Source organism: Pipistrellus kuhlii, unplaced genomic scaffold (assembly GCF_014108245.1).
Source record: "Pipistrellus kuhlii isolate mPipKuh1 unplaced genomic scaffold, mPipKuh1.p scaffold_m20_p_23, whole genome shotgun sequence".
In the NCBI taxonomy this organism is placed as follows: domain Eukaryota; kingdom Metazoa; phylum Chordata; class Mammalia; order Chiroptera; family Vespertilionidae; genus Pipistrellus; species Pipistrellus kuhlii.
In genome coordinates, this window is record NW_023425522.1 from 424,944 (window position 1) to 448,528 (window position 23,585).

At 44.2% G+C, this 23,585-nt stretch overlaps 1 protein-coding gene across 7 annotated transcripts in view; it reads right to left on the reverse strand.

Moving 5' to 3' along the window:
• Positions 1-345: 345 nt before the first annotated feature.
• The window catches only part of COPS3 (COP9 signalosome subunit 3), a 32,854-nt gene continuing 9,614 nt past the window's right edge, over positions 346-23,585 (reverse strand). For 3 of the 7 annotated variants that reach the window (XM_036451892.2, XM_036451895.2, XM_036451896.2), the window contains 8 exons: positions 23,307-23,399; positions 19,503-19,682; positions 15,295-15,435; positions 13,399-13,572; positions 6,828-6,914; positions 2,135-2,248; positions 927-1,007; positions 346-609 (listed from right to left, as the gene is read on the reverse strand). In XM_036451892.2, the coding sequence (XP_036307785.1) occupies positions 556-609; positions 927-1,007; positions 2,135-2,248; positions 6,828-6,914; positions 13,399-13,572; positions 15,295-15,435; positions 19,503-19,682; positions 23,307-23,399 (924 nt within the window). In that variant the 3' untranslated portion in view covers positions 346-555. Of the gene's footprint in view, positions 610-926; positions 1,008-2,134; positions 2,249-5,393; positions 5,594-6,827; positions 6,915-13,398; positions 13,573-15,294; positions 15,436-19,502; positions 19,683-23,306; positions 23,468-23,585 lie in introns of those variants that run through there. The other 4 variants (XM_036451897.2, XM_036451894.2, XM_045586440.1 and 1 more) reach the window with 4 other exon arrangements.

Sequence of the window (23,585 nt, forward strand, 5' to 3'; positions counted from 1 at the left end):
CAGCGTGGCTGGAAAGGCTCCGAGGAAGAGGGCACGCCTGGCACTGCCGCAGGAAAAGCCACTCCCAGGAGCGTGGCAGCACACCGAGGCCGAAGCACGCCACAGCATCTCTGACTCACAAGCCGCACTGTTCCAGAAATGCATGTTCATTTTAGTTATAAAACACCAGCTTCTGTCTTATGGCCTCTCATGGCCTTTTTTTTTTTTTTTTTTTTTTTTAAAAGCAATTGTTATCAACTTTAGATCAAAATCTTCCAAAAGTTTCTAAAATAGATTTCTGTTCAAAATGAATGTTTTCAAAAACTTTTCAGATGAAAAGTGATACAAGACACATCAATGTTCAAATAATTTAAAACAAAAGGGTAGATTTAATGCAATGACAACATTAATCTGAGGATAAATAAATCCACAACAGACTTGAATGGTTTTCTGAAAGCACATAGGGCTGAACAAGTCAAACAAAATGTAATTTCTCGATGTCCCTGCTGCCCTTCTAATAGCTGCTACTGGCCACGGTGATAGCTCTTCTTGTTTACATCAGGACGGCCATCTGCTTCAAGAATAACTGGATGGCTTGTTTCCAGAATCATCTTCCTGGGACCCCATGCTCTGTGAGAGAGGGAAGCAGTGCATTCGCGCTGGCCCTCGTCAGGTTTCCCAGCAGCCCCACCAAGCACCCGTGGCCTTCTGGAGGACGGCCCCGTCTCTGTGCATGGGGAGGAGTCCAGCCCAGGGACCACCCTCTGCCTCCCCTAAGCAGTCTGGTGTGAAAATGCCTCCATAGTCTCTGTGAACTGGGATGAAGGTTTTCGAGAACTCCCAGCAGCTAAACATTTAGCCTGAAACTGAGCTCACAGTCCCCATGCGGGAATAACCCCCTTCTCCATCCCCCCTTCTAGTTAACGAGGGGAGCCCTCTTCAAGTACCTTCTGCACAAATTGGGGGTTCACTGTGATCTCCTGGTCCATCGCCTTCAGCCGCTCATCCAGCTCGATGCACTTCAGCATCTGTGGTGGGCAGGGTAAGGTGGTTAGAGTACAGGTGTAGGTCGATTTGAACCTAGACCCGTGGTTGGCAAACTGCGGCTCGCGAGCCACATGAGGCTCTTTGGCCCCTTGAGTGTGGCTCTTCTACAAAATACCACGGTCTGGGCGAGTCTATTTTGAAGACTTTAGACGTTAGAAGACGTGAGAAGTTTAAGTTTAAAAAATTTGGCTTTCAAAAGAAATGTAAATCGTTGTACTGTTGATATTTGGCTCTGTTGACTGATGAGTTTGCCAACCACTGGCTAGACTATTCAAATACATGTGCCACAGGTTCCCCATGCCTTGACCTGGAACCACTGGAGTTTGGAGTCAGTGTTTCTGAGTTCAGAAAGTTAATCCAGTCCCAGAAGTAGGAACTAGGGAAGCACCCCCCAACCAAACACACTGTCATTTCAGCGAACTCTAAAAACATCCGCACTAAGTTGAATAAATAAAGACTATAAACCACATCAGGTGACATTTGCCATCAAATGAATTACCAAAAAACAAGCAGTGCGTTGTGTCCTTCCCCAGGTCCTTATCTGCAATTCAAAATTGGAAAAACCCTGAAAACTAGAAGTTTGCCTTTTACGCTTTTGAGATGTAAGGCTTTGTTCAATTCATTGCCTTAATCTGAGGTGAGGAGCACAGACCACCCACACAGTCCCGACTCGTCTGCAGAACCCGCGGCACGGGAGCAGCGCGACCCGAGGCGCAGGGCCGGCCGCCCTGTGGGCCCCCCGCCCCCCCCTACAGATGTTCTGACCCGACCTGGAACGCAGACACGTGGCCACAGCAACGAGACTCCCAACTAGTGCCAGCTGCGTGTGGATAAAATCATACCAATTGTAAGAGCCTTCAGATGCCTGCGGAGTCCGAGAGGCTGTGGGGAGCTCCCTGGGCCTCTAACCCACCACTCACTCAGAACCAGTGGCCCCGAAGGGTCACAGCAGCCCCTTTGTAATTACCTTCCGAGGAACTAACGTGCTCCTAGGGCTCGCTGGGAACTCCCTGCATTTACACTACCCTTCTCCTGGAGCACAGGACAGCGTGTCAAACACAACGTCTCAAACACCAACCCAACACCAAAACCGGATGCTCATGCTCACCTCCTGGTCGATGTTATGAAGCATGGCTGGGTTATTATATTTTTCAGGGTTATCATGGAAACTGACCATACCATCCTTCTGATTAATACTTGCAAAAATTTCACCATCTTCTATCTATTAAAAACAATCAGGGAAGAAGTTTAGACCTGAACACCATGGGAATTTATAGTGATTCAATATAATCAGGGCTAAGCACAGAAAGCAATATGTAATAAAGAACACAGACCTTGTTCTTTATACTATATAATAAAAGGCTAATATGCAAATTGACCAAACAGCAGAATGATCGGTTACTATGATGTGCACTGACCACTAGGGGGCAGATGCTCAACATAGGCGCTGTCCCCTGGTGGTCAGTGCACTTCCACAGGGGGAGCACCGCTCAGCCAGCCAGTGGTGGTGGAGCCTCTCCAGCCTCTGCGGCAGCACTAAGGATGCCTGACTAACAGCCTAGGCCCGCTCCCCAGGAGGAACAGACCTAAGCCGTCAGTCGGACATTCCCCGAGGGCTCCCTGACTGCAAAAGGGCGCAGGTCAAGCTGAGGGACACCCCTTCCTACCCTGGAGTGCACGAATTTCGTACACCGGACCTCTAGTAAATACATAAATGTATATGTGTATTTTAAGCACAACTGTATTTTCAACAAGTTTTTATTGAATTCTGAGAATGTTCTAGGCACCACCGTAGATGCCAGGGGGTGCAAAACTAACACAATCATAAAAGCCCATGCCCTTACATTGTTTCATTTGTATTTTATTTTACATGTGAGTTAAAAGTCATTAACCATTTTAAAGTGTATAATTTAGTGGTATTTAGTACATGCAGTGTTGTGCAACCTCCACCTCCATCTAATTCCAAAACATTTTCATCACCCAAAAGGAAACCCACACCTATGAGCAGTTTCCCTCTCCCTCTCCCTCTCCCTCTCCCTCTCCCTCTCCCTCTCCCTCCCTCTCTCTCTCTCTCTCTCCCCCTCCCCCCCCACCCCCTTCTCAGCCCCTAACCTATTTTCTGTGCTATGGAACTGTCTATTCTTGACCTTTCTATAAATGTAATCATACAATATGTGTCTTGTTTCCCTTAGCATGCTTTCGAACTGCCCTTGCACCTTTATTTTTGCTAATCTTCACCCAAAAATATTTTTTCCACTGATTGTTCTATTTTTATTGATTTCAGAAAGGAAGGGAGAGGGAGAGAGATGCAAACATCAGTGATGAGAGAGAATCATTGCTCGGCTGCCTCCTGCAAGCCCCCTGCTGGGGTTCGAGCTGCAGCCTGGCACGTGCCCTGGGCACTGCACTGGGAGGCTGGCTGACAGAGTGAGGCGGAGAGGGCGCAGAGACTGAAAAAGGAACAAAGCTGTTTATAGACGACACGATCGTCTATGCAGAGATCTGAAAGGATCACTGCCACCAACCAACGCCTGCATGACCAGCACAGCAAGGCTGCAAGACACAAGGTTAACATACAAAGGCAGCTGCTTTTGTATAGCAGCAACGAGCAGGTGCAATCTGAAATTGAAAACAACACCATTTACATGTACATCCCTGTCCTCCCAAATGAAGTACTTAGGAACAAATCCAACAAAATATCTGTAAGATCTATGAGGAAAACTACAAAAACCTGATGAAGGAAATCAAAGAAATAAATTAAAAAGTACTCCATGTTCATGGCTAGAAAGATTTGATATTATCAAGATGTCAGTTCTTTCCAATCTGATCTATAGATTCAATGCAATCTCTGTCAAATGGCAGCCAGCTATCTCACAAATACTGACACACTGACTCTCAGTTCATGTGGAGAAATAAAAGGACACAGAAAAGCCATAGAAGGAGAAATAAGTCTGAAGACAGACACCACCTATTTTCAGACTTGTTACAGACCAACAGGTGAGTGGGACAGGATGGAGCGCCCAGAAACAGACCCACATAAACAGCCCTGGGTCTTGCACAGAGGGGCAAGCAGCACCACCCAGCAAGCCAGCCTTTCCACAAAGGGAGCCAAACTGCTGTCCGCACGCAGAGAAAGAATCAGACACAGACTGCACCCTCCACAAACATCACAGCACAGCCTAACGGTCAATGCAGAATCAGGACACTCCTGAAGATGACACAGGAGAAACCCCAGAGGCCGGGGTATGGCGATGGCATTTTAGACACTCTTACCACCATATGGTCCAGCTATCACCGTGTTTGGTATTTACTAAAGCGAGTTATGCCCACACAAAAACCTGTCCGAGGATGTTTAAGCAGTTTCATTTATATGTGAAAGCACCCGAGATGAGTGAGTGACCACTGTATCCAGACAATGGCATCCTCCTCAGCTCTGCGAACCTGAAGAGGCAGGAGGGCCCTTCGCTGCAGACCCTGAGGGCAACAGCCAGCGAGAGGCTGCTCCCTGCGAGTCAGCCAGAGGCCGTGGTGGCGCCGGCCACGCTGGGGGGTGAGGTCAGTGGTGCCGGGGCGGGGAAGAGGACATGACAGGCAGAGCACAGAGGGCGTGCGGGGAGGGAGCCTACTGTCAGACCACAATAGGGGTACCTATTGTTACCCACTGTCCAAACCCACAGAAAGTCCAAGAGTGAACCCACCGTAAGCCGGACTCTAGGCGGTGAGGATGTGTCCGTGTGGGCTCCTCTGCTGTAACATGCACCACTTCGGGGTGATGACAACGAGGGAGACTGTGCTGTGCGGGACAGGGGACAATGGGAAATCTCTGAAGCCCTCAATTTTGCTTTGAACTTCAAACCGCTCTAAACAAAATCCTGCCCTCGTGGGCCTAACACCCAGGCCAGGCTGCTTCAAGCTCGGCAGAACTGACACTTGAGGCAGCTAGCGCTTTGCTGTGTGGCTCTCCTGTGCATTTAAGCTGTTAAGACATCCTTGGCCTCTACTCACTAGACACAAGTAGGGACAGCCTACCGGGGACAACCAAAAACCAAGGTCTTCAGACCTTGCCAAATGTCCTCTGGCAGACTAAACACCCCTGCGAACCCAGGGCCTGTCAGGCTGTGTCTGATTGGTTATGCAGTGTTCAAAACCCGTCCCCCTCCTCTGACCCCTCAAAGCATTTGCTAACTGTGTGTCCTGGCTGGGGTCACAACCGCCCATGTGTTTCTTCTTACCCCTGGGACGCTCTGTAGCTTCCTCATTCCCTCTAACCCCTACAGGGGTAGCAGGCGCCCTTAGCAGACACCCCCAGGCTGGCTAAGTCAGACAAGTTTTGGTTGGCATGCCTGTGTGTTTTGAACAAAAAAAAAAACCCCCCTCAAAACATTTGCAAATTGGACTATGGGAATAAACTACTCCATTGTCCCAATGGAAAACATTGTATTACTCCTAATGCTGATGTGGAGGGCCTCTGATCCACAGGGGAGGTCAGAGCAGAACATGCAGATGCTAGCGTCCTGCAGACCGCTGTCTTGGGCCAGGACAGGTCTGTTCTGGTCCAGCCATGTATCTACAACTAAGCAGTAGGTAGATTACATTAGTGGGTTACCATGTAGACAACTAAATGATGCTTATCCAAATATGGGGAGTGGGGAGATAACCTAGCAGTGATAAACAGGGGTGTCAGGTATACTGGTAGTATCTGGTTTCTGAAGCTAGGTGCTCTAGCACCCTTTAGATCAACACTATTCTATGCACAGAAGGGGCTCGAGTGAGACCACAGTCAGTGCCGTCACTGAGCAACTGCCTCTCTGAGCAGGACTCTGCCGGTGATGGAAGCAATGCCCTGACCTACCTGGGCACAAGTTCATGACCTTATCATGGACTAGTATGTTGAGTAACACTGCTTTATGCCTCTTTGTATATCATAAATATTTCATGATGCTCTAGCCTGTTTGTCTCAGTGGATACAACGAAGGCCTGTGGACTGAAGGATTCCAGGTTCAATTCCGGTCAAGGGCATATGCCCAGGTTGTGGGCTTGGTAGGGGGCATGGAATCTCATCATTGATGTTTCTCTCTCTGTCTCCCTTTCTCTCTGAAATCAGTCAATAAATAAAGAAATAAAAAAAATTTTCATGAGTATTTTACATGTTTACAAAAACTGACATAAGCACAAATAGGATGCACCCTATAAATTATTATTATTTTTTTATTTAACCTTATATTCTTTAGCACTCAATTAACACATATCCAACAGCTGGAATGGAGCTTCTTGCTGTTACAGTACTGACATAATAGGCAGCACTGAACTTAGGCTCAGTCCCCATAAATCATCCTACACAGCCAAGCCTGTTGGGTGGCCTGGCCCAGAACGTGAATTCTTCGGTAGTAGTTCCTTTGCTAAGGGAACTGATAAATTATTATTTTATTTAAGTATATTTTATTGATTTTTTACAGAGAGGAAGGGATAGAGATAGAGAATTAGAAACATCGATCAGCTGCCTCCTGCATACCCTTACTGGAGATGTGCACACAACCAAGATACATGCCCTTGACCAGAATTGAACCTGAAACCCTTCAGTCTATCCACTGAGCCAAACGGTTAGGGCCCTATAAATTATTATAATTACTGTGATTAGAGAAGTCCATAGATCGTTAAGGAAATAACCCAAAATGTCCACAGCAGTTGACTTTGAATGTTTCCCAACCCCCTTCTCCTTTTTTACATTTTCCATATAACACCTGTTACTTCTACAAACACAGAAATCCACTAATCTGTTTTAACAATGAAAGCACACTTACCATGTGCAGGACATATTTTTCTGCCTCCTGTGGTCCAGATAATTGCACACGACTTGCCATATCTTGTAATGATAGTGTTAAAAAGGTCTGAAATGCAGAAGCAGAATTAATCACAGGTAGGAACTACTGAGAAAATAAATTTTATTCAATGTGTATAGAGTTCTACTCAATCACTGAACAAGTGCTTTCCATTACTATACAAAATGACTTGTTGTGAAGATGACTTGACAGATAAGCCCAGTGGTTTTAGCCACTACTGTCCAGAGTAATGATGTCTAGAAGTGCAGCCCCTGCCTCGGAAATGATGTGCGTGCAAGGTTAGCACTGCAGCACTGTTTGCACCAGCACAAGACTGGAGCCACCTACGGGTCCATCAGCAGAGGACTGGTTAGTACAGCGCAGCACAAGCAGTTATAGAAATGCAGTACAATGAAGTTGTAACAAACACTAAGAAGTGAGACTTTATGAATAAAAAAAGAATCCAAGATATGTACAGTTAAATATAAAAGAGGATGCAGAACAGTGCACCCTAACGTGTGTAAAAGAAAGGGAAACCATGTGTCTGAGAGAGCGGGCAGAGACAAGCTCTGATGCCCCAGGAACCAGTAACATTGGGTGGCCTCTGGGTAAAGAAAAGGGGGCTGGAGTATATGGACTGGATGGACATTTTTCTATCTTTTGAACTTTGTGCTGTAAACTTATTACTGATTAAATAAACATGAATCCTTCAGAAACCAGTGTTTATCACTGCTCTGCTTTTGACGTGATGAAACCATCTCTTTCAGGAACAAGTTCAAAGAGCTCCTGCCGGGCTGGCCGGGCTCAGTGGCTGGACACTGACCTATGAACCAGGAAGCCACGGCTCGATTCCCGGTCAGGCACACGCCCAGGCTGTAGGCTGGGTCCCAGTGTGGGGCGCGCAGGAGGCAGCTGATCAATGCTTCTCATCATTGATGTTTTTATCTCTCTCTCCCTTTCTCTTCCTCTCTGAAATTAATAAAAATACATTAAAACAAAATAAATAAATAAAAGGGCCCCACCCCAAAGAAAAGTCAGCAATACTTATAATAATGGCATTTTTAGAGCAGGACACGTTAAAACTCTGACCTTGAAAATTCTGGACCAAAAAAATCTACACCTACGTTAGTTTGGAGAATAGTACCTAAGAAAATAAAATTGTTAATTTTAAGTACATAAGTAGCTTAACTCAAAGGAAAACTCAAAAGTGAACATCTCTGGAAGTGAGAAACCAAGATGGCGGCATAGATAAACACCTAAACTGCTGCCTCACAAAACAACTTCAAAACTACAACTAAAAGACAGAATGGACACCATCCAGAACCACAGGAAAGTTGGCCGAGTGGAAATCATACAACTAGAAGAAAGACGAAAGCACATGGAGACCCAGAGGAGCTGCAAAAGGCTGAGGTATGGAAACGCGCGCACGTAGAGAAGACTGACTGCTGCGTTCTCTGGCAGGAGAGGGAAGGAAGCCCCCAACTGCACTGAACCCTAGTTCTGGGCGAAACACCATGGACTCCATATAGGGGAGTCTGGACTGTCAGGTAGAGAGGAAGCCACTCCAGGCAGGGGTCTGGAGGCGCACACGCACGAGGTTGCTGCTGGCTCTCCCTAGTGGAAGGGAGTCAGAAGCTCCTGACTGCACTGAACCTCAGTTCTGGGTGAGCCTGGGGGAATCTGGACTGTCAGGCGGAAAGTCAGGGGAGCGCGGAATGCAAAGGTCTGGAGGTGCATGAGCAGGGACAGGGCTGATGGGAAGCCAAGACTGTCTGCTCAGCTCTGAGACTCTGCCCCATCCAAGCTGAGCACAGAGGCTTTTGCAATTTTGCAAGTCTGGTCCTATAAGACTGCCTCCAATACAGAAGATATCCTGGCGTAGACATAGCTGATACAGCCAATTGGCATGGAAGTCAATTCCTCCCAATGATTCCAACAACAATCAAGACTTAACTACAACAAGGCTGTACACACAGATGACAAAGGGGTGCCCTAAGAGTGTCCACCTCATGCCAAAACCGGTTTGGCTCAGTGGATTGAGCATCTGCCTGCGGACTGAAAGGTTCCAGGTTCAATTCCGGTCAAGGGCATGTACCTTGGTTGCGGGCACATCCCCAGTAGTGGGTGTGCAAGAGGCAGCTGATTGATGTTTCTCTCTCATCAATGTTTCTAACTCTCTATCTCTCTCTTCCTCTCTGTAAAAAATCAATAAAATATATTAAAAAAAAAAAAAAAAAAAAAAAAAAAAAGAGTGTCCACCTCAGGTGACTGGGGAGGTTGAGCTACTAGGCCATATAGAAAACCTAGCACACAAAGCTACCCTACAACTCAGGGAAGCAGCAAAAATGCAGAGCCAAAGTAACAGACCACAAACGAAAGAAATGGAAGAAAATACATGACTGGATATAGAATTCAAAACCACTGCTATAAGGCTTTTCAAGAATTTCCTAGAAAAAGCCGATAAATTTAACAAGACCGTTGAGGATATGAAAAAGGACCAACTAGAAATTAAACATACACTGACTGAAATAAAAAATATTATACAGAGACCCAACAGCAGACTAGAGGAATCAAGAATCAAGTCAAAGATTTGAAATACAAAGAAGCAAAAAACACTCAACCGGAAAAGCAAAAATCAAAAAGAATCCAAAATGTTGAAGATAGTGTAAGGAGCCTCTGGGACAACTTCAAGTGTACCAACATAATTATGGGGGTACCAGAAGAAGAGAGAGAGCAAGATACAGAAAACCTATTTGAAGAAATAATAACTAAAAGATTCCCCCACCTGATGAAAGAAATAAGACTTCCAAGTCCAGGAAGTGCACAGAACAAAAGGAATCCAAACAAACAAAAGAAATTCAAAGAGGATCACATCAAGACACATCATAATTGAAATACCAAGAGCAAAAGACAAAGAAAAAATATTAAAAGCAGCAAGAGAAAAACAGTTACCGTATTTTTCGGACCATAAGACGCACCGGACCGTAAGACGCACCAGTTTTTAGAGAAGGGAAATGAAGAAAAAAAGATTCTGAAACAAATAGTGTCCTAAAATATTTTATGTGCATTAAAACCCAACATCACAGTCATAAACACATGTAATCAACCCTGTAAAGTAAACAGCAGCATTTAGAACCATTTTAGAGCCGGGCAAGCACACAGAGACCTCACAGAGCCAGGCAAGTAAAAAAACTTTTTTTTTTAAAGTATATGTGTAGGCTATATTTGGACCATAAGACGCAGGGACTTTCCCCCCCCACTTCTGGGGGGAAAAAAGTGCGTCTTATGGTCCAAAAAATACGGTAATTACCTACAAGGGAGCACCCATATGATTGTCAGCTGATTTCTCAACAGAAACTATGCAGGCCAGACGGGAGTGGCAAGAAATATTCATTGATGAATAGCAAAAACCTACAACCAAGAATACTCTACCCAGCAAATCTATCATTCAGAATGGAAGGTCAGATAAAGAGCTTCACAAATAAGAAAAAGTTAAAGGAGTTCATCACAGCCATACCAGTATTTTATGAAATGCTGAAAGGTATTCTTTAAGAAGAGGAAGAAGAAAAAAGTAAAGATAAAAATTATGAACAACAAATACATATCTATCAACAAGTGAATCCAAAAATCAAGTGAATTAAAAATCTGAGGAACAGCCGAGACCGGTTTGGCTCAGTGGATAGAGCGTCGGCCTGTGGATTGAAGGGTCCCGGGTTCGATTCCGGTCAAAGGGCATATACCTTGGTTGCGGGCACATCCCCAGTAGGGGGTGTGCAAGAGGCAGCTAGTCGATGATTCTCTCTCATTGATGTTTCTAAGTCTCTATCCCTCTCTCTTCCTCTCTGTAAAAAATTAATAAAATATATATTTTAAAAATCTGAGGAACAGAATAAACTGGTGAATATAATAGAATCAGGGGCATAGAAAGGTAGTGTGGACTGACAATTCTCAGGGGGAAAAAGAAATGGGGAGTGCAGGAAGAGACTGGACAAAAATCGTACACCTATAGATGAGGACAGTGCAGGGGAGGTAAGGGCAGAGGGTGGGGTGGGACTTGGGTGGAGGGGAGCTATAGGGGGAAAAAGGAGAAACTATTATAATAATCTGAACAATAAAGATTTATTAAATTAAAAACAAAACTAAAAGTGAACATTTCTAAATACATAGAACTATCAATGTTCCTTTTTTTTAATCCTACTTTTTTATTGATTTATTTTTTATCAATGTTCTTATAACTAGAAAATGCCACTGGAATGCCCATCAGTCAAGGACTGGTTGAATGAATTATGATCCACCATACAACAGACTACTGTTACTGACACAGGTACTGTGATAGAGGTTGATGTTGCCAAGGAAGAAAGAGGGTTAAGTCATATTGAATAAAAAAAGCAGAGCAGAGCTGAAAAACCGGTTTGGCTCAGTGGATAGAGCATTGGTCTATAGACCGAAGGGTCCCAGGTTCGATTCCGGTCAAGGGCATATACATTGGTTGCTTGCACATCCCCAGTGGGGGGTGTGCAGGAGGCAGCTGGTCGATGTTTCTCTCTCATCGATGTTTCTAGCTCTCTATCCCTCTCTCTTCCTCTCTGTAAAAATCAATAAAATATATTAAAAAAAAAAAAAAAAAAAAGCAGAGCAGAAAACAGCATGAAGAATATGATCCCAATCAGACTTAACTGGGAGTTCCTACATAGGCATATGGACAGAAGACGGAGAAGAGGAGTCCAGAAAAATGCCCATCAGAATGCTAACATGGAGTAGATTCAACCTCCATGGGATAGCCTGTCCCAGGTGCCTTGCTATGGGACATGGCTCCTGTCACCAGTCTCACTCCTGAGGCTTCTTACAAAGCTTCTATTCTCTGACTCTTGAGTAAGAGAGAGACATGCTGAGTAGAAAAACCTTTGATGTTTCCCCCTTTTACTATTCCGGCACAAGGACGTAATTCCAAAATGTTTAACAGCCACCATCAAAGACTTACCCTTCCGATTAGACAATCCTTTAATCACACTGTCCCTCCGCTATGTCCCTTAGGCAGTGCTTTTCAGCCAGTGGACCAGCCATGAGTCAGCACATACAAGACTGAGCCATAGCCTTGAGGCTCTTCCGAGGTGGTCAAAGATAACACCTGGTCAAACTCCTGTTCTTGATGGATCTGAACCCAACCAGAGTGTAAACTACCAGCTTACTGCTCAGGGCCGACTGTGGCTGCTTCACACAGCTAACTGATGGTTTTTGCAGCAATGCCTACTTACTAGATTTTTTAAGATCGAATTCCTCGCTTAACTTTTATTTAACTTTTGGCAATTGAATTTTTAAAAAAATACACTGTCTTTTAACCCTGGTAATATTTGATTCTTTTCCTTAAACCTTAAATACTGGTCACATGGGGTCTGGTCCTCAAAGGCCACCTCCTGATGGGGGGCAGGAACCACTCCGAGTGGCTCTGTGGGCACCGGACCAAAGAGGAGATGTGGGGTGAACCAGGCTGCTTGTCATGCAGATCCTGGTCTTTTTCTGTCTGTGGGTCAAGTTGGTTTTCCTCTGGCTGACAAATTATATTTACTTTTTATCTTTTTTTTTTTTTTTTTTTTTTTTTTTACTTTTTATCTTTTTAGTTGCTTTCACAATCTTTATTTCCTCTTACAAATTACTTTTCTACAAATTCTCTGTTGATGTCCCCATGTTCGCTGGCTGCTCTCTAGTACGTAATAGGCATTTCCCTCCTCATCCGGGGACCACTCCTTACTCCTTCTCTTTCCGTGGGGTCTGCTGCCTGCATGACCAGCCTACTTTTCCATCTCCTCCTGCTCTCCTGGCCCTCACTGTCAATATTCCTCCGTTCCCCTGCTTCACCCAGGGCCCTGACCCTCCCTGCAACAAACACCCCCACTCTCTCTAACCCCGCTGCTTCTCCGCCCATCACCCCGCTGCGGACACGGCAGAGGACACACACAGAGATGGCTGCACCGTTCTCACCAGTTCTGCACCAGTCTGACCAAACTGTTTTTCCAAAGGAAAAAACAACACTCTTTGTTTAAGCTGCTTAGTTTCCTAATCCTTATAGTATATGCCTTCCTAGCTCACATGGGATTTTTTTTTCTTTTAAAACTTTCTATATACAAAAAGCATCCCTCTGCAAACAAGAATTATATAACTGACTTGTTTTGTAGAGTTCAACCACCCAGCTTCTTCCTCTGGCCTGAGTGGTCAGTAGCGTCCGCGCTGTGTTCACACAGACCGGCACAGCCTGGCGGCCCCGGAGCTCACAAGGACGTCCACCTGCGTTGTGCCGCGGAGCCCCGCTGGCCGCGGGACGGGCTACCTCTCAGGCTACTTCCTCTGCTCCCAGAGCAGCCTGCCCACCCTCCTCCTCACAGCTCCTCATCTCCATGCCCTGCGCTAGCCCCAAAGACCGCCAAGTGCTCAGTGTGTGGCTCCAGGCGGGCAGTCCTGTGCACGGCATCTCTGCAGCTGGGGCCCCAGCACCGAGAAGGGGGAGAAGAGGGCAGCGGCCGCGAGGCGGGAATGGCAGCTGGGGCTGCGTCCTCACCTTGGTCAGCCTCTGAATGTTCTTCTTGTAGAGCGAGGACAAGCACTGCTTCACCAGGCCCATGTTGTTGTCACGAGTAAACGTTTCACTGTGCTTATTCACCAGGTTGCGGAGTTCTGAGGGGTTATTGGTTGAATAAACTTGTGCTAACTCATGGTATGCATTACTAAGAGGCTAAAGGTTTAAAGGGGAAAATCAGATTAAAATGTTAGAGGAGTCAAATTTATTCAGGAAGCAAAACAAAACATGGGCACTGTTTTTTGAGTAAGTACATCCAATTCGCTTTACTGTTACTTAACAAATTATAACCTACCCAACAAATGCGCAGTGAAGACCAAGGATAAATTTTCACTATGGAGTAATCTATTATACAAAGAACTTTGTAACTGCATAGCAGGTGCAAGGGCACTGCATCTGGTGAAGACACACACATCCTCCCCCCTACTGGTGGCTCCTTTTTCTACCGGGAAGAAAGAAGTGGCACTTTCACTCTTCTCCACTCTCTCACATTTCATGCACACATGTCCACCTCCCTGGGGTGGACTGGGTTGCGGGCTCACACCCCAGTAGGGGGCCTGCAGGAGGCAGCCGATCAATGATTCTGTCTCATCACTGGTGTTTCTATCTCTTTCTCCCTCCCTGAAATCAATAAAAACATATTTAAAATAAAATTTAAAAAATCAAAGCATTCCTTCTAAAACAGGGCCACCTAAAAGGACCAGGGCAGTTCTCCAAAATGACTGCGAATGGCAACCCTATCCTCTCCTGCTCCTTCCATGGGCCTCACCCCCACCTCGCGCCACCGCCGCCGTGACCAGGCAGCCTAGAGCTTGAGAACCACGGAGGCTCTCAGGTGGAGATCACTGGCTCTCTTCTTCAAGGCAACATAGGCCTTTTCTCACTGGGAAGATTACAAACTGATACCCTGACATCTGACTTTGTACAGGGACAAACAGGGCAAAATTGTATTAAATGATTGTGACCTGCCCTGGCCGGTTTTGCTCAGTGATCAGGGTCTTGGGTTCAATTCCTAGTCAAGGGCATGCACTTTGGTGGCAGGTTCCTCAGCCCTAGTAGGGGCGAGTGTGGGAGGCAATCAATCAATGGGTCTCTCACACATCATCATTCATCTCTCTCTCTCTCCCTCTCCTCCCTTCATTCTACTCTCCAGAAAGCAATGGAAAAAATATCCTTGGGTGAGGATTATGTTAAAAAAAGGGGGGAAAAAGATTGTAATCTCACCATCTTTTAAACTGTTCCATTTTTTAAAATGTGTTTTTATTGATTTCTGAGAGAACAGAAAAAGATGGAAACACTGATGAAAAGAGAATCACTGATCAGTTGCCTCCTGCATACCCCCAACTGGGGATGGAACATGTGCCCTGACCAGGAATTGAACCTTGACCTTCTGGTTTATGGGTTGATGCTCAACCACTGATACACACCGGCCAGGGCTGTTCAAATGTTTTTTAAATTGTGAGCATGTATTTCAAAATATTTTTAAAGAATTAATTTATTTTTAATGTGGTCCCAAAGTTGGGTTCTCAAGGAACACACAAGTTCCATGAGCAGAACCATTGTCTTCACATGATCTCACCGCTTTTCTAGCATCTCACTCCATTATCATGAAGGGAAAAATCAACGCTTATCGGAGCTCAGACATCTACAGCTGTGAGTGTGAGGCAGGTTCCTGAGAAACTCTCTCTGCCAGTCGGTGACCAGCGGTGTGTGACAGGTGTGAGTCAGAGGTGCTGCCAGCACCACTGGTCCCAGGCCCTCAGACAGTGAACCAATGTCCCTAACCAGAAGCTGTTGAAGAATTAAATCAGTATGAAATAAAATCATCATTACATTTCCTTAAGGACTTAAGAAAGCAGTTTTATTTTAAAAACTCACCTTAATGAATCTACCCACAATTTGAGATGTATATTTTGGTAGCTGTTGTACTTTTCCAAGTAATATCAAAGAAACTAGAATATACTTCTTATATGATTCCAACATGATATGACTGACCGCCATGGCAGGGGTAGTGATAGCCTGAGCAAGAGAAGAACACTGAATGTGAGGACAGCACACTGTAGCAGGAAAGGACAATCAACTACAGGTATTGCCTTAATTATTAAACAATACTTACACCCAATGTCCTATTTTCTTTATAACATCTTTATAGAGATACAATTCACCTACATAACATTTCCCCTTAGAGTAGGCTCAGTGGTTTAGAATATTCCCCATGCTGTATAACTATCCCCACCACCTAACTTCAGGACAGTCATCCATCACAAAAGGAACCCACATCCATCTGCAGCACCCCATTCTCTCCTCCCCTTAGCCCCAGGCAATCACTGTTCTATTTTTCTATGGCTTTGCCTGATGTGGCATTTCCTATAAATGGCACCCTGAGTATGTGGCCTTTTGTGGCTGGCTGAGCTGTGAAGGTTCATCCATGCTGTGGATACCTTATCCATTTCATGGTGGAGAACATTCCACTGCATGGATGTTTCACGTTTTTGTTTACTCACTCCTCAGCTGGTGGGCATTTGGGTGCCTCTGCCTTTGGCCACTGTAAGCAATGATGCTATGAACATCTGAGTACACGTTTCTGTGTGAACATTTGTCTGCATTTCTCTTGGGTATATATTCCTAGAAGTGAACCGCTGTGTCACATGGTTATAGATGGAATTAGTACCTTAATTTCTTTTTCAAAGTGACTACCATTTTATAGTTCTGCTGCAATTGTGAGGGCTCCAAATCCTCCACACTTCACTGCATTTATCCTTGTTGCTATTTTTTTAATGCAGGCACCCTGTCTCAGAGTGCTTTTGGCCTATATTTCCTTGATGACTAATGCTGATGCATATGTTTTCATGTGCATATTGGTTATTTGTATAACTTTGAAGAAATGTCTATGCAAGTTCATTGCCCATTTAGGAATTTTTGTTTTTGCTGTTGATTTGTTAAGAGGTCTTTGTATGTTCTGGATGAAAGTCCCTTAGAAACATGATCTGCAAATATTTCTCCCATTCTGCGGCTGCCTTTTCACTTTCTCGCCTGCATTTGTGAAGGTTAAGAAGAACTGAACACTATCACAGCCAACCAACCCAATATTTCACAGCAAAACTCAACCCACTGAGCCTGAGGCACTTCTTTGAGATTATTCTACAGAACCAGTCCCCTAAGCACATGAGAATACAAGTACGGCCCCTGCACCTGCTCTCGCAGTGAAAGAACAGAATCAACTCTGTTCTGCCCATCGAGGACCAGCCACTACCTGGGCCAGTCTGTGGTGCAATATGAGGAGATACAGATATTTCACTTTTTGCCTGATACAATGCTATACTGCTTTTTTCCAATAGGTGTGTCCTTTTGGAATTTTTTTGAACTGGTAATATAACTATCACCTTCTGAAATTAAGGTACTAATCCCATCTATAACGGCATGCAAATTACTACAACACAGTGGCTTGCCCTAGGCAGTTGGCTCAGTAGATAGAGCATCCGCTTGCAGACTGAAGGGTCTCAGGTTGATTCCAGTCAAGGGCATGTACTTCAGCTGCAGGCTTGAATGATCCCTGGCCATAGGAGACAACCAATGAATGTGTCTCTCTATCCATGTTTCTCTCTGTCTCTCCCCCGCCCACTTTCTCTAAAAATCAATAAAAAAATATCCTCGGTTGAGGATTAACAACAAAAATCCCCACACAATGGCATGGAGTAGACTAATAATAAACAGTAATTGTCCTTAGGGTAAATCAGGGAATATTTTCAGGTAAAAGGCTTCCACCTATAAATAGAGTTTGTTTTTAATATTTTAATTATTTGATGGTACTATTTTTCTAAATGCATTGCCTGTCATCTTGATATTTCTAGATCAGTATGCTAATCACTTATTATACTGGGCTGTACAATAATGCATTCAGTGGCTATGAAGTGTGCTTATAATTTTCTGAAGAATTGAATTTTAAAAAAATATGCATTTTTATTGATTTCAGAGAGGAAGGGAGAGGGAGAGACAGAAACATCAATGATGAGAATCACCGATCAGCTGGCTGCCTCCTGCAAGCCCCACACTGGGGAACAAGCCAGGCACGTGTCCTGATGACATCCAACTGAGACCGGGTTCACGGGTCGATCCTCAGCCACTGGGCCACACAAGCTGGGCGGGACCGAAATTTTGGACTGTGTCCTCTTGAAGATGTTACCTGCCTACAAACATCCTTCACGCTCCAGCACCTCCTGGGGACCCTTCCCTAGGTTCTCTTGGTGGTCCTTGTCAACCCCCTCACAGAGGCAATGCTCAGTCACAGATGTGTGCGGTGTATTCACCTATTAGTGTTTCAGCTCAATGGTAAGCTCCTTGAAGGTTTAAATATCCTTTACTATTTTGTGCTATGAATAAAATAAGAACTGACATATGATAAACATCTTAAGACACTAGTATTGGAAAATACAGGATAGGGCAAAAATATATTTACAGTTCATGTGGAAATGAATACAATAATTAATAAGTAATAATACAAAAATAAACCGTTTTGTGTACTCAGAGCTGGACACCTACTCCTGCCCCCTGCACTGTATTCTCCTTTAGACTCTAAGAAAACCTGACTGTTACACCAAGCTGCAGAGTGTCATACTGCATACTCCTGGCTATTACAGACACAGATAAAGGAGTGGGATTTTCCACTGTGCATACTTAATATCCTTTGAATTTCAACCATGGGAATATTTTACTTACCCATATTTTCTGGCGTATAAGACGACTTTTTTTTTTTTTTTTTTTTTAATATTCCTTTTTTAATATATTTTATTGATTTTTGTACAGAGAGGAAGGGAGAGAGATAGAGAGTTAGAAACATTGATGAGAGAGAGTCATCGATCAGCTGCCTCTTGCACACCCCCCACTGGAGATATGCCCGCAACCAAGGTACATGCCCTTGACCGGAATCGAACCCGGGACCCTTCAGTCCCCAAGCCGACGCTCTATCCATTGAGCCAAACCGGTCTCGGCTAAGACGACTTTTGAAACGAAAAAGTCAACCGAATATCGGGGGCAAAAGACCAAAATTGCACAAAAATTACATGCAGATCTTGACGGCAAAGTAAGTCTTTTCTTTGAAGTGGGGGGTAGTCTTATACAGCGAATATAGGCCTAAACCTATGTTTCAACTGTAAAATTAGGGGTCGTCTTATACGCCGGAAAATACGGCATTACAATAAAACTTAAAACACCACATATGGCTTTAGAACAAGACACTTCAAAGATCATTCAGTTCAAACTGTTATCTACATGCAAAGGAAGCTATGAAGGTTGAGACGTCTACAACTGAACCTGGATTAGACGGCACAGCCGGATCAGATCCTACCAGCAGTGCTCTTCACTCCCGTGGACACCAAGCATGTCAAACTCGCTGCCTGAGGGCCGCATGTGGCCCACAATGAATATTTTTGCAGCCCAGCCAATATAACGGTATATAAGAAATGTTTTAATAAAAATTTCATAATTTAATTTTTACAATATCCTATTATACATAATTATTAACTACGTTTGCTAATGACTATAATCGTGTTGCATTCATTTCCCTTACTCACAGGTGCACCATTTCTCTCCACTAATACTGGCAGTGAATATTTAGCAGCCGATGGCCACGTCGTCATTAATCTTGGACTGACTTGTTTGGTGTGCACAACAGAAAATACTCCTCTTTCAGAGATCAAGAAAAATAGGCTTATTTGTGTTATGATTATTAATTTGTGCAGTTATTCAGTGTCTGGTAAGTTAACATTCAAGATAAAAATATTAATTTTCATGAAAATGTTCTATTACTTTATGGTAACGATGACATTTATTTCAGCCCTTTGTATTCAGCATGTCTCTTATTGAAATAAGCCTATGTTTCTATGAAATGGAAGCTTTTGGGGTTTTCTGCAGCCTGGTTTACCTGGCCTGTGTTAACTGTTGAGTTTGACATGCTAGGTGTGCACGGTCACTGAGCAGGGGCCTTTGACAGGACCTCCCCCTGTACGCAGAGCCCGAAATCGATCTGCTCCAGGCGGGCATTGCTTTGACCACACAAGCTCAGAACACCCGCTTAGAGATGAGATTACCTGCTCATAAAAGTAGAGTGCTCTTTCGAAGTTCTTCAGCCCAGTATAGATCATGCCCCCATAGTAATAGTAACATAAAAAATGCTTTGCGTCGTAGGCTCCATTCTCTTTACAAATATCCATCATGTCCACATCAAGATATGGAAGGGCAGGCTTAAAACATTTTGCTAGCAAACAAAGCTGTGAAAAGATATTTGTATTGTCATTTTAATTGTACTCTGGCAAGCTTCAGCAGAAGCAGCAAATTCAGACTCCAAAAAGTTCAAGAAAACAGCCGAAACGGGTTTGGTTCAATGGATAGAGCGTCGGCTTGGGGACTGAAGGGACCCGGGTTCGATTCTGGTCACGGGCATATCTCCAGTAGGGGGTGTGTAAGAGGCAGGTGTGTAAAAATATATATTAAAAAAAAAGTTCAAGAAAACATTGTTTTACATTTTCATATTTTATTTATTAATTAAAAGGATCCACATATCAACATATTACTCTATTTTCCTTTCTTTTTAAAAAAAAAATATATTTTATTGATTTTTTTACAGAGAGGAAGGGAGAGAGTTAGAGAGCTAGAAACGTCAATGAGAGAGAAACATCGACCAGCTGCCTCTTACACACCCCCTACCAGGAATGTGCCCGCAACCAATGTACATGCCCTTGACTGGAATCGAACCTGGGACCTTTCAGTCCGTAGACCGACGCTCTACCACTAAGCCAAACCGGTTTCGGCTCTATTTTATTTTTTAATATATTTTACTGATTTTTTACAGAGAGGAAGAGAGAGGGATAGAGAGTTAGAAACATCGATGAGAGAGAATCATCGATCAGCTGCCTCTTGCACCACCCCTACTGGGGATGTGCCCACAACTAAGTACATGCCCTTGAATGGAATCCAACCCGGGACCCTTCAGTCCGCAGGCAGACGCTCTAGCCACTGAGCCAAATTGGTCTCGGCTACTCTATTTTCTTAAGCATTCTGAATAAAGTAGCATTTGTTGTTGTTTTTTAAACTATTTTTTTTTAAAAATTATTTCAGAGAGGAAGGGAGAGGGGGAGAGAGAGAGACATCATTGACCAATTGCCTCCTGCATGCTCCCCAGGAGCCGGCAACCTGGCCATGTGCCCTGACCAGGATTGAACCCCGACCTCTTGGTTCATAGGTTAATGCTCAACCACTGAGCTATACCAGCAGGGCTAACAGCACTTCTTTATAAAGAATGAACCAACCATGAGATTCAGTATGCCACAAATGAATTAAAGTTCAGCTAACAATTCACCTAGTAACCATTGTCATAGATATGCAAACAAGTGAGTCCTTTTTTCTAATCACAGAAACAGATCAGCATGCTATGATTAAAAATGGAAGCTTTGGCTGGGACCGGTTTGGCTCAGTAGATAGAGCGTCAGCCTGCGGAATGAGGGGTCCCGAGTTTGATTCCGGTCAAGGGCATGTACTTTGGTTGCGGGCCCATCCTCAGTGGGAGGTGTGCAAGAGGCAGCTGGTCGATGTTTCTCTCTCATCGACGTTTCTAACTCTCTGTCCCTCTCAATTCCTCTCTGTGTAAAATCAATAAAATATATTTTAAAAAAAAAAGGAAGCGTTTTTTTTAACTCTACCTTTTCATTTCTAAACCCTTTACATAGCGTAAGAAACTGTGCAAGTACATGGCAACGTCCTGTATGTGGGTGATGCGGCACCAGTGTAGACAGCGTGCCAACTCGCGGAGCTAACTGTTCACTTACTACAGAGCACTTAATGTACTTCATACACCAATCACAAACATTTCCTAAAAAATAAAAAATGGGAAAAGCACACCTTCTTTGAAACTAGAACATGTGATTGAAATAAGCCACAAACCATGTTATTCATGAAGGAAACAATCTCAATACCCTATGGGGAGTGGTTAAACCCATATTATGAAATACTCTGCAGCTATAAACCTCTGATATGGAACCATCCCTAAGATAGTTTAAGTAGAGCCCTGGCCGGTGTGGCTGTTAGTTGAGAGTTGTCCCTTGCTCTGAAAGGTTGCTGGTTCAATTCCTGATCAAGGCATATACTCCGGTTAGGAGCTCCATCCGAATAGAGGGCGTGCAGGAGGCAGCCTATCGATGTTACCCTCTTACATTGATGTTTTTCTCTCTCCCTCTAAAATCCTACCTAATAAAAGAGTAATATGCAAATTGACTGCACCTTTGCTACACCAAGCCACACCCACCAGCCAATCAGGGTGAGTATGCAAATTAACCCACCCAAGATGGCGGTTGATTTGCATATCAAGACAGCATAGAAAGAAGCCAAGGGATGCAGAAGGCAGAAGGGAATGAAGCTGTGGAAAAGCAAGCAAGCAAGCAAGCGGGCGGGCAGGGGATAAAGAAGAGAAGCAGGCGGGGAGGGGGAGAAGGAAGAGAAGCAGGCAGGGAGGGGGAGAAGGAAAAGAAGCAGGTAGGGCGGGGGGAGAGCACAGCAGGAATCTCTATTGCAGGAATCTTTCTGCAATGAGCTACTAGTCAATAATAAAAAACATATTAAAAAAAAAAAAAAAAAAGATAAATTGTCCTAACTAGTTTGGCTCAGTGGATAGAGTGTCCCAGGTTTGATTCTGGACAAGGGCACATATCTTCGTTGTAGGCTCCTTCCCGGCCTGGGCCCTGGTCAGTGTGCATGCCAGAGGCAAGCAATCGATGTGTCTCTTTCACTCGATGTTTCTCTCTGTCTTTCCCTCTCTCTTCCACTCTCCCTAAAAATCAATGGAAAAGTATCCAAAAACAAAAACAAAAACAAAACAACAAAAAATAGACACATTAAAAAAAAAGCAAGGGAAGGAAAAAGCAAAAAGCAATGTATTGTATATAATTATTCATACAAATTATTACAATGTGTATAAAAAAAGAGACAGACTTGGCAAGTGACTCAGTTGGTTGGAGCGCTGGCCTGTCCACCAAAAGGCTGCGGGTTCAATTCCCAGTCAGGGCACATACTTAGGTTATAGGCTTGATCCCCAGTTGGGCATTTATGGGAGACAACTGATCAATGTTTCTCTTACACAGCAGTGTTTCTCTCTCTCCCTTCCTCTTTCTCTAAAATCAATAAAAACATTTCCTCCAGCGAAGATTAAATAAAAAGAGAGAGAAAAAAGCCATATTTGCTTGTACATTCATAAAATATCTTTGGAAGGATAAACAAGAAACTAACACTGGCTGCCTCTGGAGAGAGAGGTGGCTGTGAGGCAGGGTGGTAGGGGGACCTTATTTTGCCTGCTGGATTTTGAACCATGTGAAATAAAATAAATAACATTTTGCCCTAACTGGTTTGGCTCAGTGGATAGAGCGTTGGCCTGCGGACTCAAGGGTCCCAGGTTCGATTCTGGTCAGGGGCATGTACCTTGGTTACGGGAACATCCCCAGTAGGGGGTGTGCAGGAGGCAGCTGATCCATGTTTCTCTCTCTATGTTTCTAACTCTCTACCCCTCTCCCTTCCTCTCTGTAAAAAAAAAAATCAATAAAATGTTAAAATAAATAACATTTTAAGGTGTAAAGTTACCTGTGTTTATTCTCAGGTTTCAAGATTCCTTAAAAAAGAAAATAACTTGGCTTTTTTTAAATATCAGAAGTGTTAACTACTCTGTTCTACCAAGCCTACTAGCTGAGCCCTGTTCTATAGTTTGTATCCAAAAACTGTTGAAAATCCCCTTTCTACAGACAGAAGCACTATGTGTATCCACCGAATCGCTCATTTATCTAACCTGATGTTGAGCAAAACTGCAACCAATCTTCCATCCCAACGCAGCCCGCCCGCCGCCCGCCGCCCACCTGGCAGAGATCGGCGTGCACCGAGGTCAGCTGGTTCGTGTTCATCTGCATCTTGTCTATGGCTTGCTTGAGGATGCCGATTCCTCGCAGGGGCTGTCAGAAACGACACCTCTTTCAGATAAGTTCTCAGAGATGGCAGCACATTGGATCTTATGTTGTCACTTACAAATAAAAAATAACACTGATTGACAGGTTTCTTTGAATGACAACATGAGGTTTCCATACTCTTCAGGGCTGTCCCAATTCAGTCAGAAATGTTTTCTTACGCTGTTTCTTGTG